Genomic DNA, 13,132 nt, shown 5'->3' with positions numbered 1-13,132 from the left:
TACCCTGAAAATAAAAGCTGAAATGTTAACCTGTTGTCTCATATTCATCTTTTGATGTCAAACCCTAATGTTTTCAGTCTACAGCAAAAATAAAGTGGTCTTACTGTTATAATACTTTGGGAGGGGACTCTATGTGAACCCTGTGATTGACTGATGGTTGACATTGGCTTCAGCCTCTGCAGCCCTCATTGGGATAAGCAGTATAGATGGCTGATGAATGGGTGGTTTCTAACCTGGGACCTAGGCCATCCCAGGAGGCTGGGCACCAAAAATCCCAGAGTGAAGCTCTGTCTCCTCTGAGGTTATCACAAATAAATTTTTACCACAACAAGTAAACTGATGTTCAACAGTCTGTTAGTAATACTCTGTAAAAAAAAAAATCAATTTTCCTCACTCAAAAATTCCTGAAATAATCTATTAATTTGTGTGTCCTTCTCGCTCTTTGTCTCCCTTTCTCTCTGACATGTGCACACATGCAGACATAAATGAGTGTGAGCAGCCAGGTGGCAGCATGTGTGACCATGAGTGTGTGAACACGGTAGGCAGCTTCCTGTGTCGCTGTCGCAGTGGCTTCATACTCGCCCCCGACCAACACTCCTGCATCCCCGTACACAACTGTGAGTTTGATGTCTTTGGTGAAAAGTCACAGTCAGAACCAGAGTCTATCTATGAGGAAACTTGATTACTGCTAAATGCATGATAAAAACTATAAACAAATAAATCAGTAAATCCGATGTCTGTTTTGTCTTCCAGTGAGTTCATCAGGAAAGTCAGACACTCTGATGAGCGCTGGGACCTGCTCCTTCACCTGTCAGGATTTTATGAACATGAAAAACAGTCTGCTGCAGCTCAAACTACGGATAGGAAACACACAGGCAGCCAACCAGGTCACTGGAAGTAGTGTCAACAAGGCTAATGTTTTAACAAGATGCAACATTAAACTGACTGGAATCTGCTGTTTTCTCATTGTCCTTCTCATTCCTCCCTCTTGTATTTGCAGGTACCTGGTTTAGCAAACAGCAGTGACAAACCATCTCTTCATGGGCGCCAGGGTAAAAGTCCAGATAGCCCTTGTCTTCCTGGTCTACCTGGCCCTCCAGGAGCTCCTGGGGTCCCAGGTAAAAATATAAATATAAAAATAAGAGGGAGTAAAGAGGCTGAAACTGTATTTTAGGACACTATGTCCCTATTGAAATGTAAAAAATAAACAAAGGTGATGACTATCAATCCAAAGTAAGATATCATTCAGGTCTTCCAGGGAGGTATGTCCTTGAAACAACAGTATGGATGCCCCAAGAAAGACAACTATTTGCTGCTATATTATTTTGTACATCCAAAACACTGAGGAGAGTGTAGAAACTTGTTTTCAGTGTTTGTTTACTTGATTGCTGTGTGCATCTGTCCCCATCAGGACACCCAGGTGAACCAGGAAAAAGGGGGGACCCGGGGGAGAGGGGCCCTCCTGGGCCTAGAGGTCCACGGGGAGACATGGGACCCATTGGGCCAGAGCCAGACCTGAAGCACATTAAAAGAGGTCGCAGGGGGCCAGTGGTAAGGCGAAAACAATCCCAAAATGTTGAGGTTATCACATGTGGTTACTCAATGTTTGATTTCTTAAACATACAGTCATGTGCATAAGTTTTAGGCATGCAGGGCAGTAGGAATTCATCACAGGACCCTATGTGCTACAACCCAGGCCTGGAGAGAGGGTGCAGGGTGGCCAGAGTCAAGCTTGACACAGGTGAACACATGCCTGTTGCCCAACAGTGAAGGTCAGCTTCAACAGCATTTCTTTTGCCCTGGCCTTTTCATGCCCAGAGATCACCTGTGTTTTTCCAGCCCTGGAACATTCACAGCACAACCAGGTGCTCAAGAAACCCAACTACCCGCCTGGATGGTACATAGGCCGTGATTATTCGCCACATCCACCCCATACACCACCCTAAATGTGTGAACTTCATCGTTTTGTAACAGGTTATTTTCCCATGTCCCTGCAAATATTAAAGGACATCCAGACCCTTACCAGGGTTGTGTCAATCCTCCTTGCTGTCCGATGATGCCCTCAGGCAGGCTGACTCACCACATCAATGCCTTAATGCACCCTCAATTTTTTGCCTAAACATGCCTAAAGTTAAGCACAGTACTGTACATCATTTGCTTTGTTACATCTGTCTTATTTTCAAGGGTAAAGTGGGATTATATAATCTGCACAGATCTTCAGTCAGTGAGAATAAATGGAACATTTTCACACAAATTCACCTTTGACATTTCCTGTCATGTCTAGTTCACAGTTGTAGGTGTAAAAGTAAAAACACGAGTTTATGAAAACAAAAACGGTTCTTTTGGTCTCCTTCCAGAATTACTCTTTCATTGAGCTTTTCTATTATTTGATTTTTACTCTTTATTAATTTATTTCCTAATCCATGTAGGGACCTCCAGGAGCACCAGGGAGAGATGGACTGAAGGTCAGTATGACAGGTTTACTCATTACTCTTTTTGATGACCGTCCTTTTGTGTAAGTTTGTGTTTGGTTATGGGTTTGGTCTGCTACTAACTGAGTGATGTTTACTAAAGCTGAACTGTAGTAAGGGTTTTTTTTCCTTTTCTCATCTGCAGGGTGACAGAGGAGCTCCTGGCCCCAGAGGCCCCCCTGTAAGTTTATATATGATTATATTGCTATAAAAATGCATTTTAAAACTGCATGAGTCAGTCATAAATGAAGTTTATTCTTGCTTGCATGTGTATTTTAGATGTCTTGGTTGTGTTAAGTTGCTAACGCTGAAAACATGTCATTTTTTAAAATGGCTGTCACAAAATAAAAGCACGTCAGCAAAATATAAAGTGGTTACTTTTATTGTGAAGAGTGTTTTGGAAATAGAATGTGTCTATCACTGGATTAGCAGAGCCTTAGCAGATTGGAACTAGCAGCTGTCTTGAGTTAGTTTTACTCACCACAAGTCACTCCTACTGCATGCTTCTTTTAACTCTTCTGGACTTGAAACAAGCAAAGCATCAGTTCATGGATTCCAACTACTTTAATTAAATGCTGTGGCTGGTAAGATGAGCACATTTTTCCAACATTCCTCAAAAACATCCCTATTTGTTAAATTCCAACCCAGACCCAGCTATACTTTCTGTGTCCTCCTCCTTTAGATCATGTCCTGCCTTCTGAGACCACTTCCTTGTTTGTCTAGGAATAAATATTTCTGAGTGACTTGTTTGAAGAAGTAACTCAGAAAGATTTCAGGGTCAGACTCTCCTGAAATTTTCAAAATTTTTTTTGAAATGTGCTGTATATTTTTTCACAGTGTAACAGACCTTTTCTTGTGGTTCAAGTTTTTTTTTTTTTTTTTTTTTTTTTTAGTTCTTGTGCTTTTATGAAAGATCCCTGTAAATTGACCTTCAACCAGAGTGAAATCAACATGCAGGTCATCTTAATCCACTCATCCTTATTTCATCCTCTCTGTCCTCAGGGACCACCCGGCTCCTTCGACTTCCTGTTACTAATGATGGCCGACATCCGAAACGACATCATCGAACTACAGGAGAAGGTGTTTGGGGAGCGCCGAGGGATCTCCCTGGACAGTCCTCCTCAGTCCAGTGGGGAAGTGGACTTTGTGGAGTGGGGCTCTGGACAAGAAGATCTAAGGCTGAAAACCTGACCTTTGACATCCCCACACACAACAACCCACCTGTAAATATTCCTGAGCTGGCGTGTGGGATGAACTGGGAATGCAGCCTCCATCACACTCCCCACTCTGCCTCAGACAGTGAACCAGAGAGATATGAGGATTATGATCACGGAAATTGGACCACAGACTCTCTTAACCACTTTGAGCACCGCCTGGCTCCCGTTCACAAGCCGTGGTGTGTGTGAGGGATGTGTGTGAGCACGGCATGGAGTGAGAAAGGTGCACCCTGTGCCTTATTGTCTGAGCTGTGTCTCTGAGATGAACCACTTCAAACAATGAACTTTATCGTCTACATCTCTTCCTGTTCCCAAGTCTGTCCGTGGAGGCTCTGCTGCCGCTGACAGTCTGCCTGCAGGGCGTCGGCACAAAGAGCCAGGACCAGCACTGTGAGTCTCCCTGCACCTGTCTGTAGGAGCCAGGCCTCCAGCCCTAGCTCTGCAGCTAGTCCCTGCTTAGAGGAACCTAAAGACACTAAATCATAAGTGCTACACCCCCTGGACTGTTGTACAAAAACATTCATGTTTATGATACATTTTTAAAATGGTCCAATAAAACAACATGAGTTCAATAGCGAAAAAAACAACTTACTGCTGAGATATGGTTGTCTTAATTTATACCACAGATAGGTCCGACAAAGATTGGACCAGTGAAAGTTCATGAGTGATAATATAAGCTGTGTCCCAATCCAGGGGTGGCATCTTTAGAAAGACCCAGCCTTCATAGTCTGTGCAGACTGCAGGCCACACTGAAATGAGACAGTCTGGTCTGCGGAGGCTTTCCTTTTTTCACCTTGTGGTTTTAGCTGTTGCTTAGCGGCCTCAAAAGGAACTAGCTAACATAACTCTCATCATGTAAAGGCATTTTTTAAAGATTATATTGATTATTTCACTGAGTTAAAACAAGTTACTCAACCCCAATATGCCCCTTGCCCTACCACTTTGTCCTGCCCCTTGGTTTTGTTCTAGGACACTCATTCCCAAGTCGGGGTCCCAACCCATGGGTGGGTCCGGGGAGTGGATGGGACACCATCACACTTGCTCCACCAAAATAAAACACAAAACATAATGCCCAACTGGCCACTGGATGGCAGCAAGCTAAAATCACAGTCATGAATTCTGTGCTAATATGAAGAAATGCATTTTCCAGACAAGACAGCATTTGGGGGCGTGAGGGGCTAAGAACGGGAAGAAGATGTCAGGCACATTTAACAGAAAGCGATGGGTCAAGACCAGAGTGTATTATTTAATATGCATATAAGGGATACAAATATCCTTCCAATCAGATGAATTTGCCTGATCAAGTTTCCTTTAAGCTCTAAATTGTTTTTCTCGGAGTGAAGTACATTATTCCCCCTAAAATTGAAGGGATATTTCAGTATTGTTTAAGCTTGTGCCAACATTGTATTTTGCATGTTAACAAAAGTCTTTTCAGGTAGAAATTAAAATTTTGCCTAAAATTATTCCAAAAACTTGAGGAGAGACTGAACCCATCAAAATCAAATTATAATCAAAATTAAAACTAGAAATTGATTTACACGTGCCACTATTTTCCCAGTATACATTTACTAATTCAACAGGTAGATTTAAACCATATAAGCAGGCATCAGAGACAAGAAATGTCTTGAATTAATCAGTTCCTATCAACAATTGTAGGAAAGATTTTTGTGACAAAACCATATGGATAAAACTCTCTTCCTCATCTGAAAAGTATGGCCAGGTGCCAAATAACATGTTTATTACTTCATCTTCCCAAACAGAGTTGCCAGGTTTGTGTGACAAAACCAGGCCAGTGGCTGATAAAAACTAGACTAAAACTGAGCCTAATGCTGAAATTTAAATAAGCCAGTAAAACCTCATCACATCACATACTGTATATTGCTTGTGCTCGTGTGTGGCATGTATGTTTGTGTGCCATGTTCGTGTTTTCCTGCTTCTCTGCTGGTTGATTTAGTTGTATATGAGTGTAAATAAAGTAGTTTATTCTGTGATGGATATTAAATAAATGGGTCTATTTAACCTGTGGACAAAAAATTAACCCACAGCACTATGTGAAAAGTAGCCCCATTCCACAGGAAACTGCAGACCTGGCAACCCTGTTTCCAAAATTGAGCGGCTCAGGTTAACGAAACTATACCCTTTAAAGGACTGTGAGCCTTCAAAGTCTGTGTAGACCATTTAACTGAGTGACATCCTTAGTGACCTGAACAGCTACACATGATTTAGCTAACATAACTATTATAATGTGATTCAACATGTAATTTTAAGGATTATTTGATGTTAAAGGCCTCATATTTAAAGAAGCCCTCAAAATAGGACTGCTTTTACTGAGCATGGTGTCTTAATTGATTATCAAATCAATATACAGTCCCTGATTTGGGACATAGACTAAGGCAAAAAGAGTGCAGTGGCATTTTTGCATGTTTTTATTGTGCTGTGTTTTCTCACAGCAGGTAACTGTGATTGGTTGGTGTGGCTGCCCAGTCACCCAACTTGGACCACTTAGGCACATTACTTTCAGTAACTATAAAAGCAGACACCCTGGTCCTCTCAGAGCCACTCTCTGCATGCATGTTAACTTTCTTTACCACTCTTTTCCATACAACTCAAGCACATCACATTACACACATCCTGGTTTATACCATTGACTCTACTCACACCCACAACTTATTAAGAGTTAAGTTTAATTTTTGCTTTTGACAAAAGAAATTGTGAAATTTAGTGTAATTCTGATGCCTTCTTTAATTTTCAATCACCATCTTCCCAGAAAGCACATTTTTCCAACCTCTTCATTCCTGATATGAAATGAGTCTTTTAATCTGGCCTCCTGCTGCCTGGAGTGAAGCCTCTCTGGCAGCAGAGGGTGCTAACTCACAGATAATCCCCTGACAGTCTGACCTCACAGCTGTATCAGTTTAAATACCAACCAGGTGAGACAGCCAAACTAACAGCAAGTTCTCACAGCATTCATCCTCATATAATTACCATCCATAAATATTCATAGCTTCACAAAGATGCAAGTTATGGAGAAAAACTAAATCATGCAGGAGTTTATGTGAGTAGAACACGCTCCCACTCATTATCCTTAGTGCTGAATGTTGAAGTGTAGCATGAATAAGCATCATTATGGTAGGTGTAGGTAACAGAGGTCAGTGGCCCGATAATAAACAGCTGGAGGGATAATTATAGTCCACATGCTCTTCAGAGGGGGCCTGTCTGGACTCGCACCCACCACAGAAGAAGAAGAATACCAAGCGGTGTGTTTGGTGTGCACAGTTCATTCTGATCACATGTGCTGTTTGATGCTTTGACCTTCTTTTATTGATTTATTGGTATCAAATTAAATATGCCTAAAAAAGATACATTATGTAAGAAAAAAATCAATAAAAGATAAAAAGATCCATTAACAAACATTATTCAAAGTAAAACAAAAAGTGCATGTTCAACAAGGAGAAGTATGACGTTTACACTTCAGGGTCTTTATTTGGTTCAATTAATCAATCTTCACTTTGTTTGACCTCTGAATGTACTTCACTGTCTACCATTCATTTTCTATCTTCACTGTATAGATCAATAATGAGAGTAAATAAAATACGATTGTCAGTAATCAGTCATCATAAATCAGTAAAAATGAGTAAAAATAAACAGGAAGCACAATCTAAATTTATTTTCAAATACCATATAAGGAGATGTTCTGTTCTGTAAATAAACTTTATTGCACATTTATAGGTTTTAACTAATAGCTAACACGGATGCAAAAAACTGCTTTGAGTGTTCAACTAATCAAACATAGATATATATGGTTAAATGCTTAATCAGAAAGTGATATCTGGTTTTATTTTGAAAGGTTTGTCCTAATTTCAGCCCTGTACGTGGTACATTTACAATGGAAGTTAAATCTTATTTTATTTTTGGAAGTTTTAGTGTGTATTTCCGGTCTGAGATGCACAGCGTCTCAGATGAACAGTCTGCAGCCAGATTTTCTTGAACTTTATTGTAATTTTGGTGCTTGAAGATGATTTCCATGGTATGCTTTATAAATCAGACCTTGAGAGGAAGCAGATAGAGAAGCAAAGGAGAGCTGTTATCTCCTTCCATAATCCTGTTTAAGGCATTCATCACTGGATCAATCAAGGTTTTATTATTCTGTCAATATGATTTCCACTTAGCTTATTATCTCAACTTAGTCTTGACAAAAATTACAAAATGTTTTGTTTGCAGGCCAATAATCACATTTGGCCCCCAGGACAGAGTTTGAACATCCCTGGACTGAAATGTCTAATCAGATTGTTGGCTTGATGCTAACAATTGAAATAGTCATCAACAGGTTGACAGAATTAGCATTGGGCTTATGACTATTTAAGCTATGATCTCTGTTATTAATATGCCACAGTGACAGTGCTTCAGTAAATAGATCCACGGGCAATTTTAGACTCTTTTTAGGGGTGCTGGGGGCACCCATAAATGTCATTATTTTCATGAAACAAGTGGTTTAGCAGGAAGATAGCACACTTGGAACGCTGCATGCCACAATCTAATGAGGGGTTGAGCACCCTGAAAGGTCTGATCCTAAAACAGCCCTTGGAGTAGTCAGTCTTCAAACTGAAGCTGACCTGGACCCAGCTCAGGCAAATGTGTGGGGATGAGGCTCTCTGTTCTTAGGCTGTAATCCATACAAAGGGATATCCATGCTGACCAGGATAAGGTCACTAATATGTTCAACCACATGGCCAGAAGAAGAATGCTACTCTGATACAGAGGTGAGGTAGGAACAATCAAATAATAAAATAAAACATTTTATCGTTACCAGAATTCCTAACTATTTCACTGATCATAGACAACTTTTTGTGAGCTGGTGCAGCAATGCATACCACGGGTGCCTTTTTTATTATTTTGCCCCTGTCCCTCAAACAGAAGACTGCACCCTTGCATTTGGGCCCTCACTTAGCACTTTCTGTCTACAACCACTTAGATGCTAATTTAAACTTCAAAATCCTTATTTGCATCTACCACATCTGCACATCACTCTTTTTTTTTTTTTTTTTTTTTTTTTTTTTGCTATTGACTTAAAAAAGAGAGGCTAAAAGCAAATGGTAACCTCAGTTTGTTAAAAAAAAAAAAAAAAGGAGCACTGGAAAAGAGATTTATTGAAATCAAATTAAATGATCTAAATACATTTTTAAATTGTATTGCATTTGTTATTTTGTCACATCCCTAATTATTGCTGTTTTCTATAACACGAATAGTGGCTGTAAGTTACGTTTATGGGACCTCAACCCTGATCTTAGCACAGTAAGGAAGTGTAAAGTGCCTATAAAAAGTATTCAATTCACTTTGATGTTTTTCCCTTTTACTGATTTTATGAATCAGTGACTATAATTGGGCTGTTTTTAAAATGAAAAAAAAAAAAACACTTTGTCAAAGTGAAAAGATATTTCTAGAAAGAAATGTCACTTAAATAAAAATGTGTTATGTAAAACAACTGAGTGCATTAATATTCATCCCCTTCAGTATTTAGCAGATGCACCTTTTGCTGCAATCACAGCACAGAGTCTGTGTGGATAGGACTCAGTGTGGCTTGCACATCTGGATACTGCAATTTTACTCTATTCTTCTTTGTTAAACAGCTCAAGCTCTGTCAGGTTGCACAGGGATCAGGCGTAAACAGCCGTTTTCAAGCCCAGCCACAAATTCTCTCTTGGATTGAGGTCTGGACTTAGACTCAGCCGCCCAAGAACATTCACCCCATTGTCTTTAAACTATTTCTGTGTAGCTTTCTCGGTATGCTTCGGGTCATTGTCTTGTTGGAAAATAAATCTTCTTCCAAGCTATAGTTTTCTTGCAGACCGAATAAGATTGTCCTCCACAATTTTCCTCTGTTTTGTTGCATTCTTTTACCCTCTACCTTTTCAAGCCTTCCAGGGCTGGCTCTTAAGAAGCATCCCCACAGCATGATGCTGCCTCCTCTGTGTTTCACAGTAGGGATGGTGGGTTTGCGGTGATGTGCAGTGTTTGGTGCCTGACTGGTGTGATTGCCAAAAAGCACCATTTTGGTCTCATCAGACCGAAGAACTACTCTATATTGCCAAAAGTATTCACTCACCCATCCAGATAGTTGAAATCAGGTGTTCCAATCACTTCCATGGCCACAGGTGTATAAAATCAAGCTCCTAGGCATGCAGACTGTTTCTACAAACATCTGTGAAAGAATGGGTCACTCTCAGGAGCTCAGTGAATTCCAGCGTGGTACTGTGATAGGAAGCCACCTGTGCAACAAGTCCAGTCGTGAAATTCCCTTGCTCCAAAATATTCCACAGTCAACTGTCAGTGATATTATAACAATGTGGAAGCGACTGGGAATGACAGCAACTCAGCCACGAAGTGGTAGCCACGTAAAATGACAGAGCGGGGTCAGCAGATGCTGAGGCGCATAGTGCGCAGAGGTCGCCAAATTTCTCCAGAGTCAATTGCTACAGACATCCAAACTTCATGTGGCTTTCAGATTAGCCCAAGAACAGTGCGTAGAGAGCTTCATGGAATGGGTTTCCATTGCCAAGCAGCTGCATCTAAGCCATACATCACCAAGTGCAATGCAAAGCATCGGATGCAGTGGTGTAAAGCACGCCACCACTGGACTTTAGAGCAGTGGAGAAGCGTTATCTGGAGTGATGAATGGCGCTTCTCCATCTGGCAATCTGAGGGACGAGTCTGGGTTTGGCGGTTGCCAGGACAACAGTACTTGTCTGACTGTATTGTGCAAGTGTAAAGTTTGGTGGAGGGGGAATATGTTGTGGGGTTGTTTTTCAGGAGCTGGGCTTGGCCCCTTAGTTCCAGTGAAAGGAACTCTGAATGCTTCAGCATACCAAGAGATTTTGAACAATTCCATGCTCCCAACTTTGTGGGAACAGTTTGGGGATGGCCCCTTCCTGTTCCAACATGACTGTGCACCAGTGCACAAAGCAAGGTCCATAAAGACATGGATGAGAGAGTTTGGTGAGGATGAACTTGACTGGCCTGCACAGAGTCCTGACCTCAACCCAATAGAACACCTTTGGGATGAATTAGAGAGGAGACTGAGAGCCAGGCCTTCTCATCCAACATCAGTGTGTGACCTCACAAATGTGTTTCTGGAAGAATGGTCAAAAATTCCCATAAACACAGTCCTAAACCTTGTGGAAAGCCTTCCCAGAAGAGTTGAAGCTGTTATAGCTGCAAAGGGTGGACCGACGTCATATTAGACCCTATGGATTAAGAATGGGACGTCACTTAAGGAAGGTGAGCAAATACTTTTGGCAATATAGTGTATCTTCAACTTGACCATGGAGTCTCCCACATGCCTTTTGGTGAACTTTAGTACTGATTTAAAGAGTTTTTGTCAGCAGGATCTCCTCTTTGCTACTCTTCAATAAAGCTGGTATAGAGTCTCTCCTATCTCAGCTACTGAAGCTTGGAACTCCTTCAGAGTAGTCACAGGCGTCTTGGTGGGCTCTCTCACTAGCCTCATTGCAGGGTCACTCAGATTGTGAGGACTGCCCAGTCTAGGCAGATTTACACATATGCTATATTCCTTCCATTTCTCGATGATAGATTTACCTGAATTCTGGGGATGTTAAGTGCCTTATAAAAAGTTTTGTATCAATCCCTTTACTTATACCTTTCAATAACCTTTTCTCTGCGTTTCAAGAAAGTGTTCTTTTGTCTTCATGGTGTAATGGTAGTCAGGAATACTTATAAATCAATGACTGGACCTTCCAGACATGGGTGTTTTTATACAACAATCACTTAAGACACATTCACTGCACTCAGGTGATCCCCAGTTCACTTATTGGGAGACTACTAAAACCAGTTGACTGGATATCTGTTGAATTAGGTCAGTCACTTTAAAGGGGGGAAAATTTATACAGACACTTATTTTATCCGGCATTACTTTGAAGAAATCTGTTTTCCCTTTGACATTTATGAGGTTTTTGCAAATTTTTTGTCAAAAAAGCCAAATTATACTGACCATGATTGATTTACAAAATCAATAAAAAGGTAGAACAAGCAAAGGGTTAAACAGGTACTTTACAATAAAATGTATCCTCTGAATAGATCTCTATTAATTCTGCTTCTAAAAAGTTTCCCAGCTGTGCATGTCTGCTTTGAACTGAAACTTATGAACAGAAAGATCCTGTACTCTGATCTTAAAGACTATCTTTCTACATAAACGTGTGTCTGACTGTGTTTTACTTGACAGGCGTCTCACCTCACAGCCCCGCCTCCTTCCGTGCAGTCACAGCTAGCAGTGGAGACGTCGCCGGGGCAACCTGGATCAGGAAAAACAACATGAAACAATTTAAGAAGCATGTCAGTGAGAGAAAGGCAGGAGAGTGAGAGAGATTATCTCATTTCCTTCACCACTTGTCATGCAATTGGAGGCTTTCCTCTCGGCCTGTAGGGGGCAGCAGAGAGGAGGTCATGAGAGTCCACGCTGCTGCAGAAAGTTCACATACCACCCCTGATAATACATCTGTCAACCCCATTATAATGAGACAGGAGATAAAACAGACACCCTGTCAGCCAGAGAAACAATAAATTATCTTAAATGTACATCTGATATCAAAACATTTTATATATAGACTGATTTTAAATTAAACAAAATACACTTTTTAATGAGAGCACTAATAAAAAGCCTTTAAAATATTATTTCTCTTTTTAATCTCTCCATACAATCCCATCTTTGACTGCCTGTGTTGCATTAAATAACCGCAATGTTTCATCCATGCTGTTGGGATGTTGGGCTCAATGGTGTTGCTCTGTGAGGAGAGTTGTGTAACTATTTGTTGGCATCTTTAGATGAGAATAAAGATACATCAGATAAAATTTGGCCAGATGTTTCCTCGTATGAGAACAATTTCCGTACTGGCGCACTATAACCATTCATAAATACACCTCATGCACGACAGGCCTGTCACTTCAAACAGTCTGGGCTTCTGTGTGAGTGTGTGTTCACGTGTGTGAAGGAGCTTATGAGAGAGGCACTGTGCGTGTCTGTCAGTGGGGGTGTGTGTAGAGACAGCGTGACTGTGCTGTGAGAATCCAGGTGAGTTAATTAATCAGAATCAGAACGGGTTTTTATTTCCAGGAATACTGGAGCATTCAGAGAGTTAGACTTGGTGTTTAAATGCTAAAATAATAAACATAAAGTAGATTAAAAATTAGGAAACAGCAGCACTGTCAGTGAATTCTAATAGGATGATGTAAAACATTTAAATGATCTGATTTAAAGAAAAAATCAAGATACAGCATAGAAGCTGTGCAGGTATGCATGCCATTAAGGTTGAGTGCAACTATCCTCCAAGCTGAACTTTTTCCAGTCCAGTGTGCATTAACATGTTCCAGTTTGATTGAGTACAGTTCAGTATGACCAAATAGTTAGCATTTCCACAGACACCCATACCCTCA

The 13,132-nt window shown here is 40.8% G+C and overlaps 1 protein-coding gene across 3 annotated transcripts in view; it reads left to right on the top strand.

Moving 5' to 3' along the window:
- LOC121528145 (collagen and calcium-binding EGF domain-containing protein 1-like) overlaps window positions 1–12,170 on the top strand; it is an 81,810-nt gene extending 69,640 nt beyond the window's left edge. The window contains exons 5-12 of one of the 3 annotated variants that reach the window (XR_005993477.1): window positions 480–617; window positions 754–887; window positions 1,001–1,118; window positions 1,412–1,551; window positions 2,430–2,465; window positions 2,617–2,652; window positions 3,474–4,078; window positions 11,925–12,170. Coding sequence is in view for 2 of the 3 variants with exons in the window: in XM_041815551.1 (XP_041671485.1) it covers window positions 480–617; window positions 754–887; window positions 1,001–1,118; window positions 1,412–1,551; window positions 2,430–2,465; window positions 2,617–2,652; window positions 3,474–3,662 (791 nt within the window). In the remaining variant the exon portion in view is untranslated. Of the gene's footprint in view, window positions 1–479; window positions 618–753; window positions 888–1,000; window positions 1,119–1,411; window positions 1,552–2,429; window positions 2,466–2,616; window positions 2,653–3,473; window positions 4,740–11,924 lie in introns of those variants that run through there. The other 2 variants (XM_041815551.1, XM_041815419.1) reach the window with 2 other exon arrangements.
- The last annotated feature ends 962 nt before the right edge of the window (window positions 12,171–13,132 follow it).

This window comes from Cheilinus undulatus, linkage group 1, assembly GCF_018320785.1.
Source record: "Cheilinus undulatus linkage group 1, ASM1832078v1, whole genome shotgun sequence".
Taxonomy (NCBI): Eukaryota; Metazoa; Chordata; class Actinopteri; order Labriformes; family Labridae; genus Cheilinus; species Cheilinus undulatus.
This window is presented reverse-complemented; position numbering and strand designations above follow the sequence as displayed.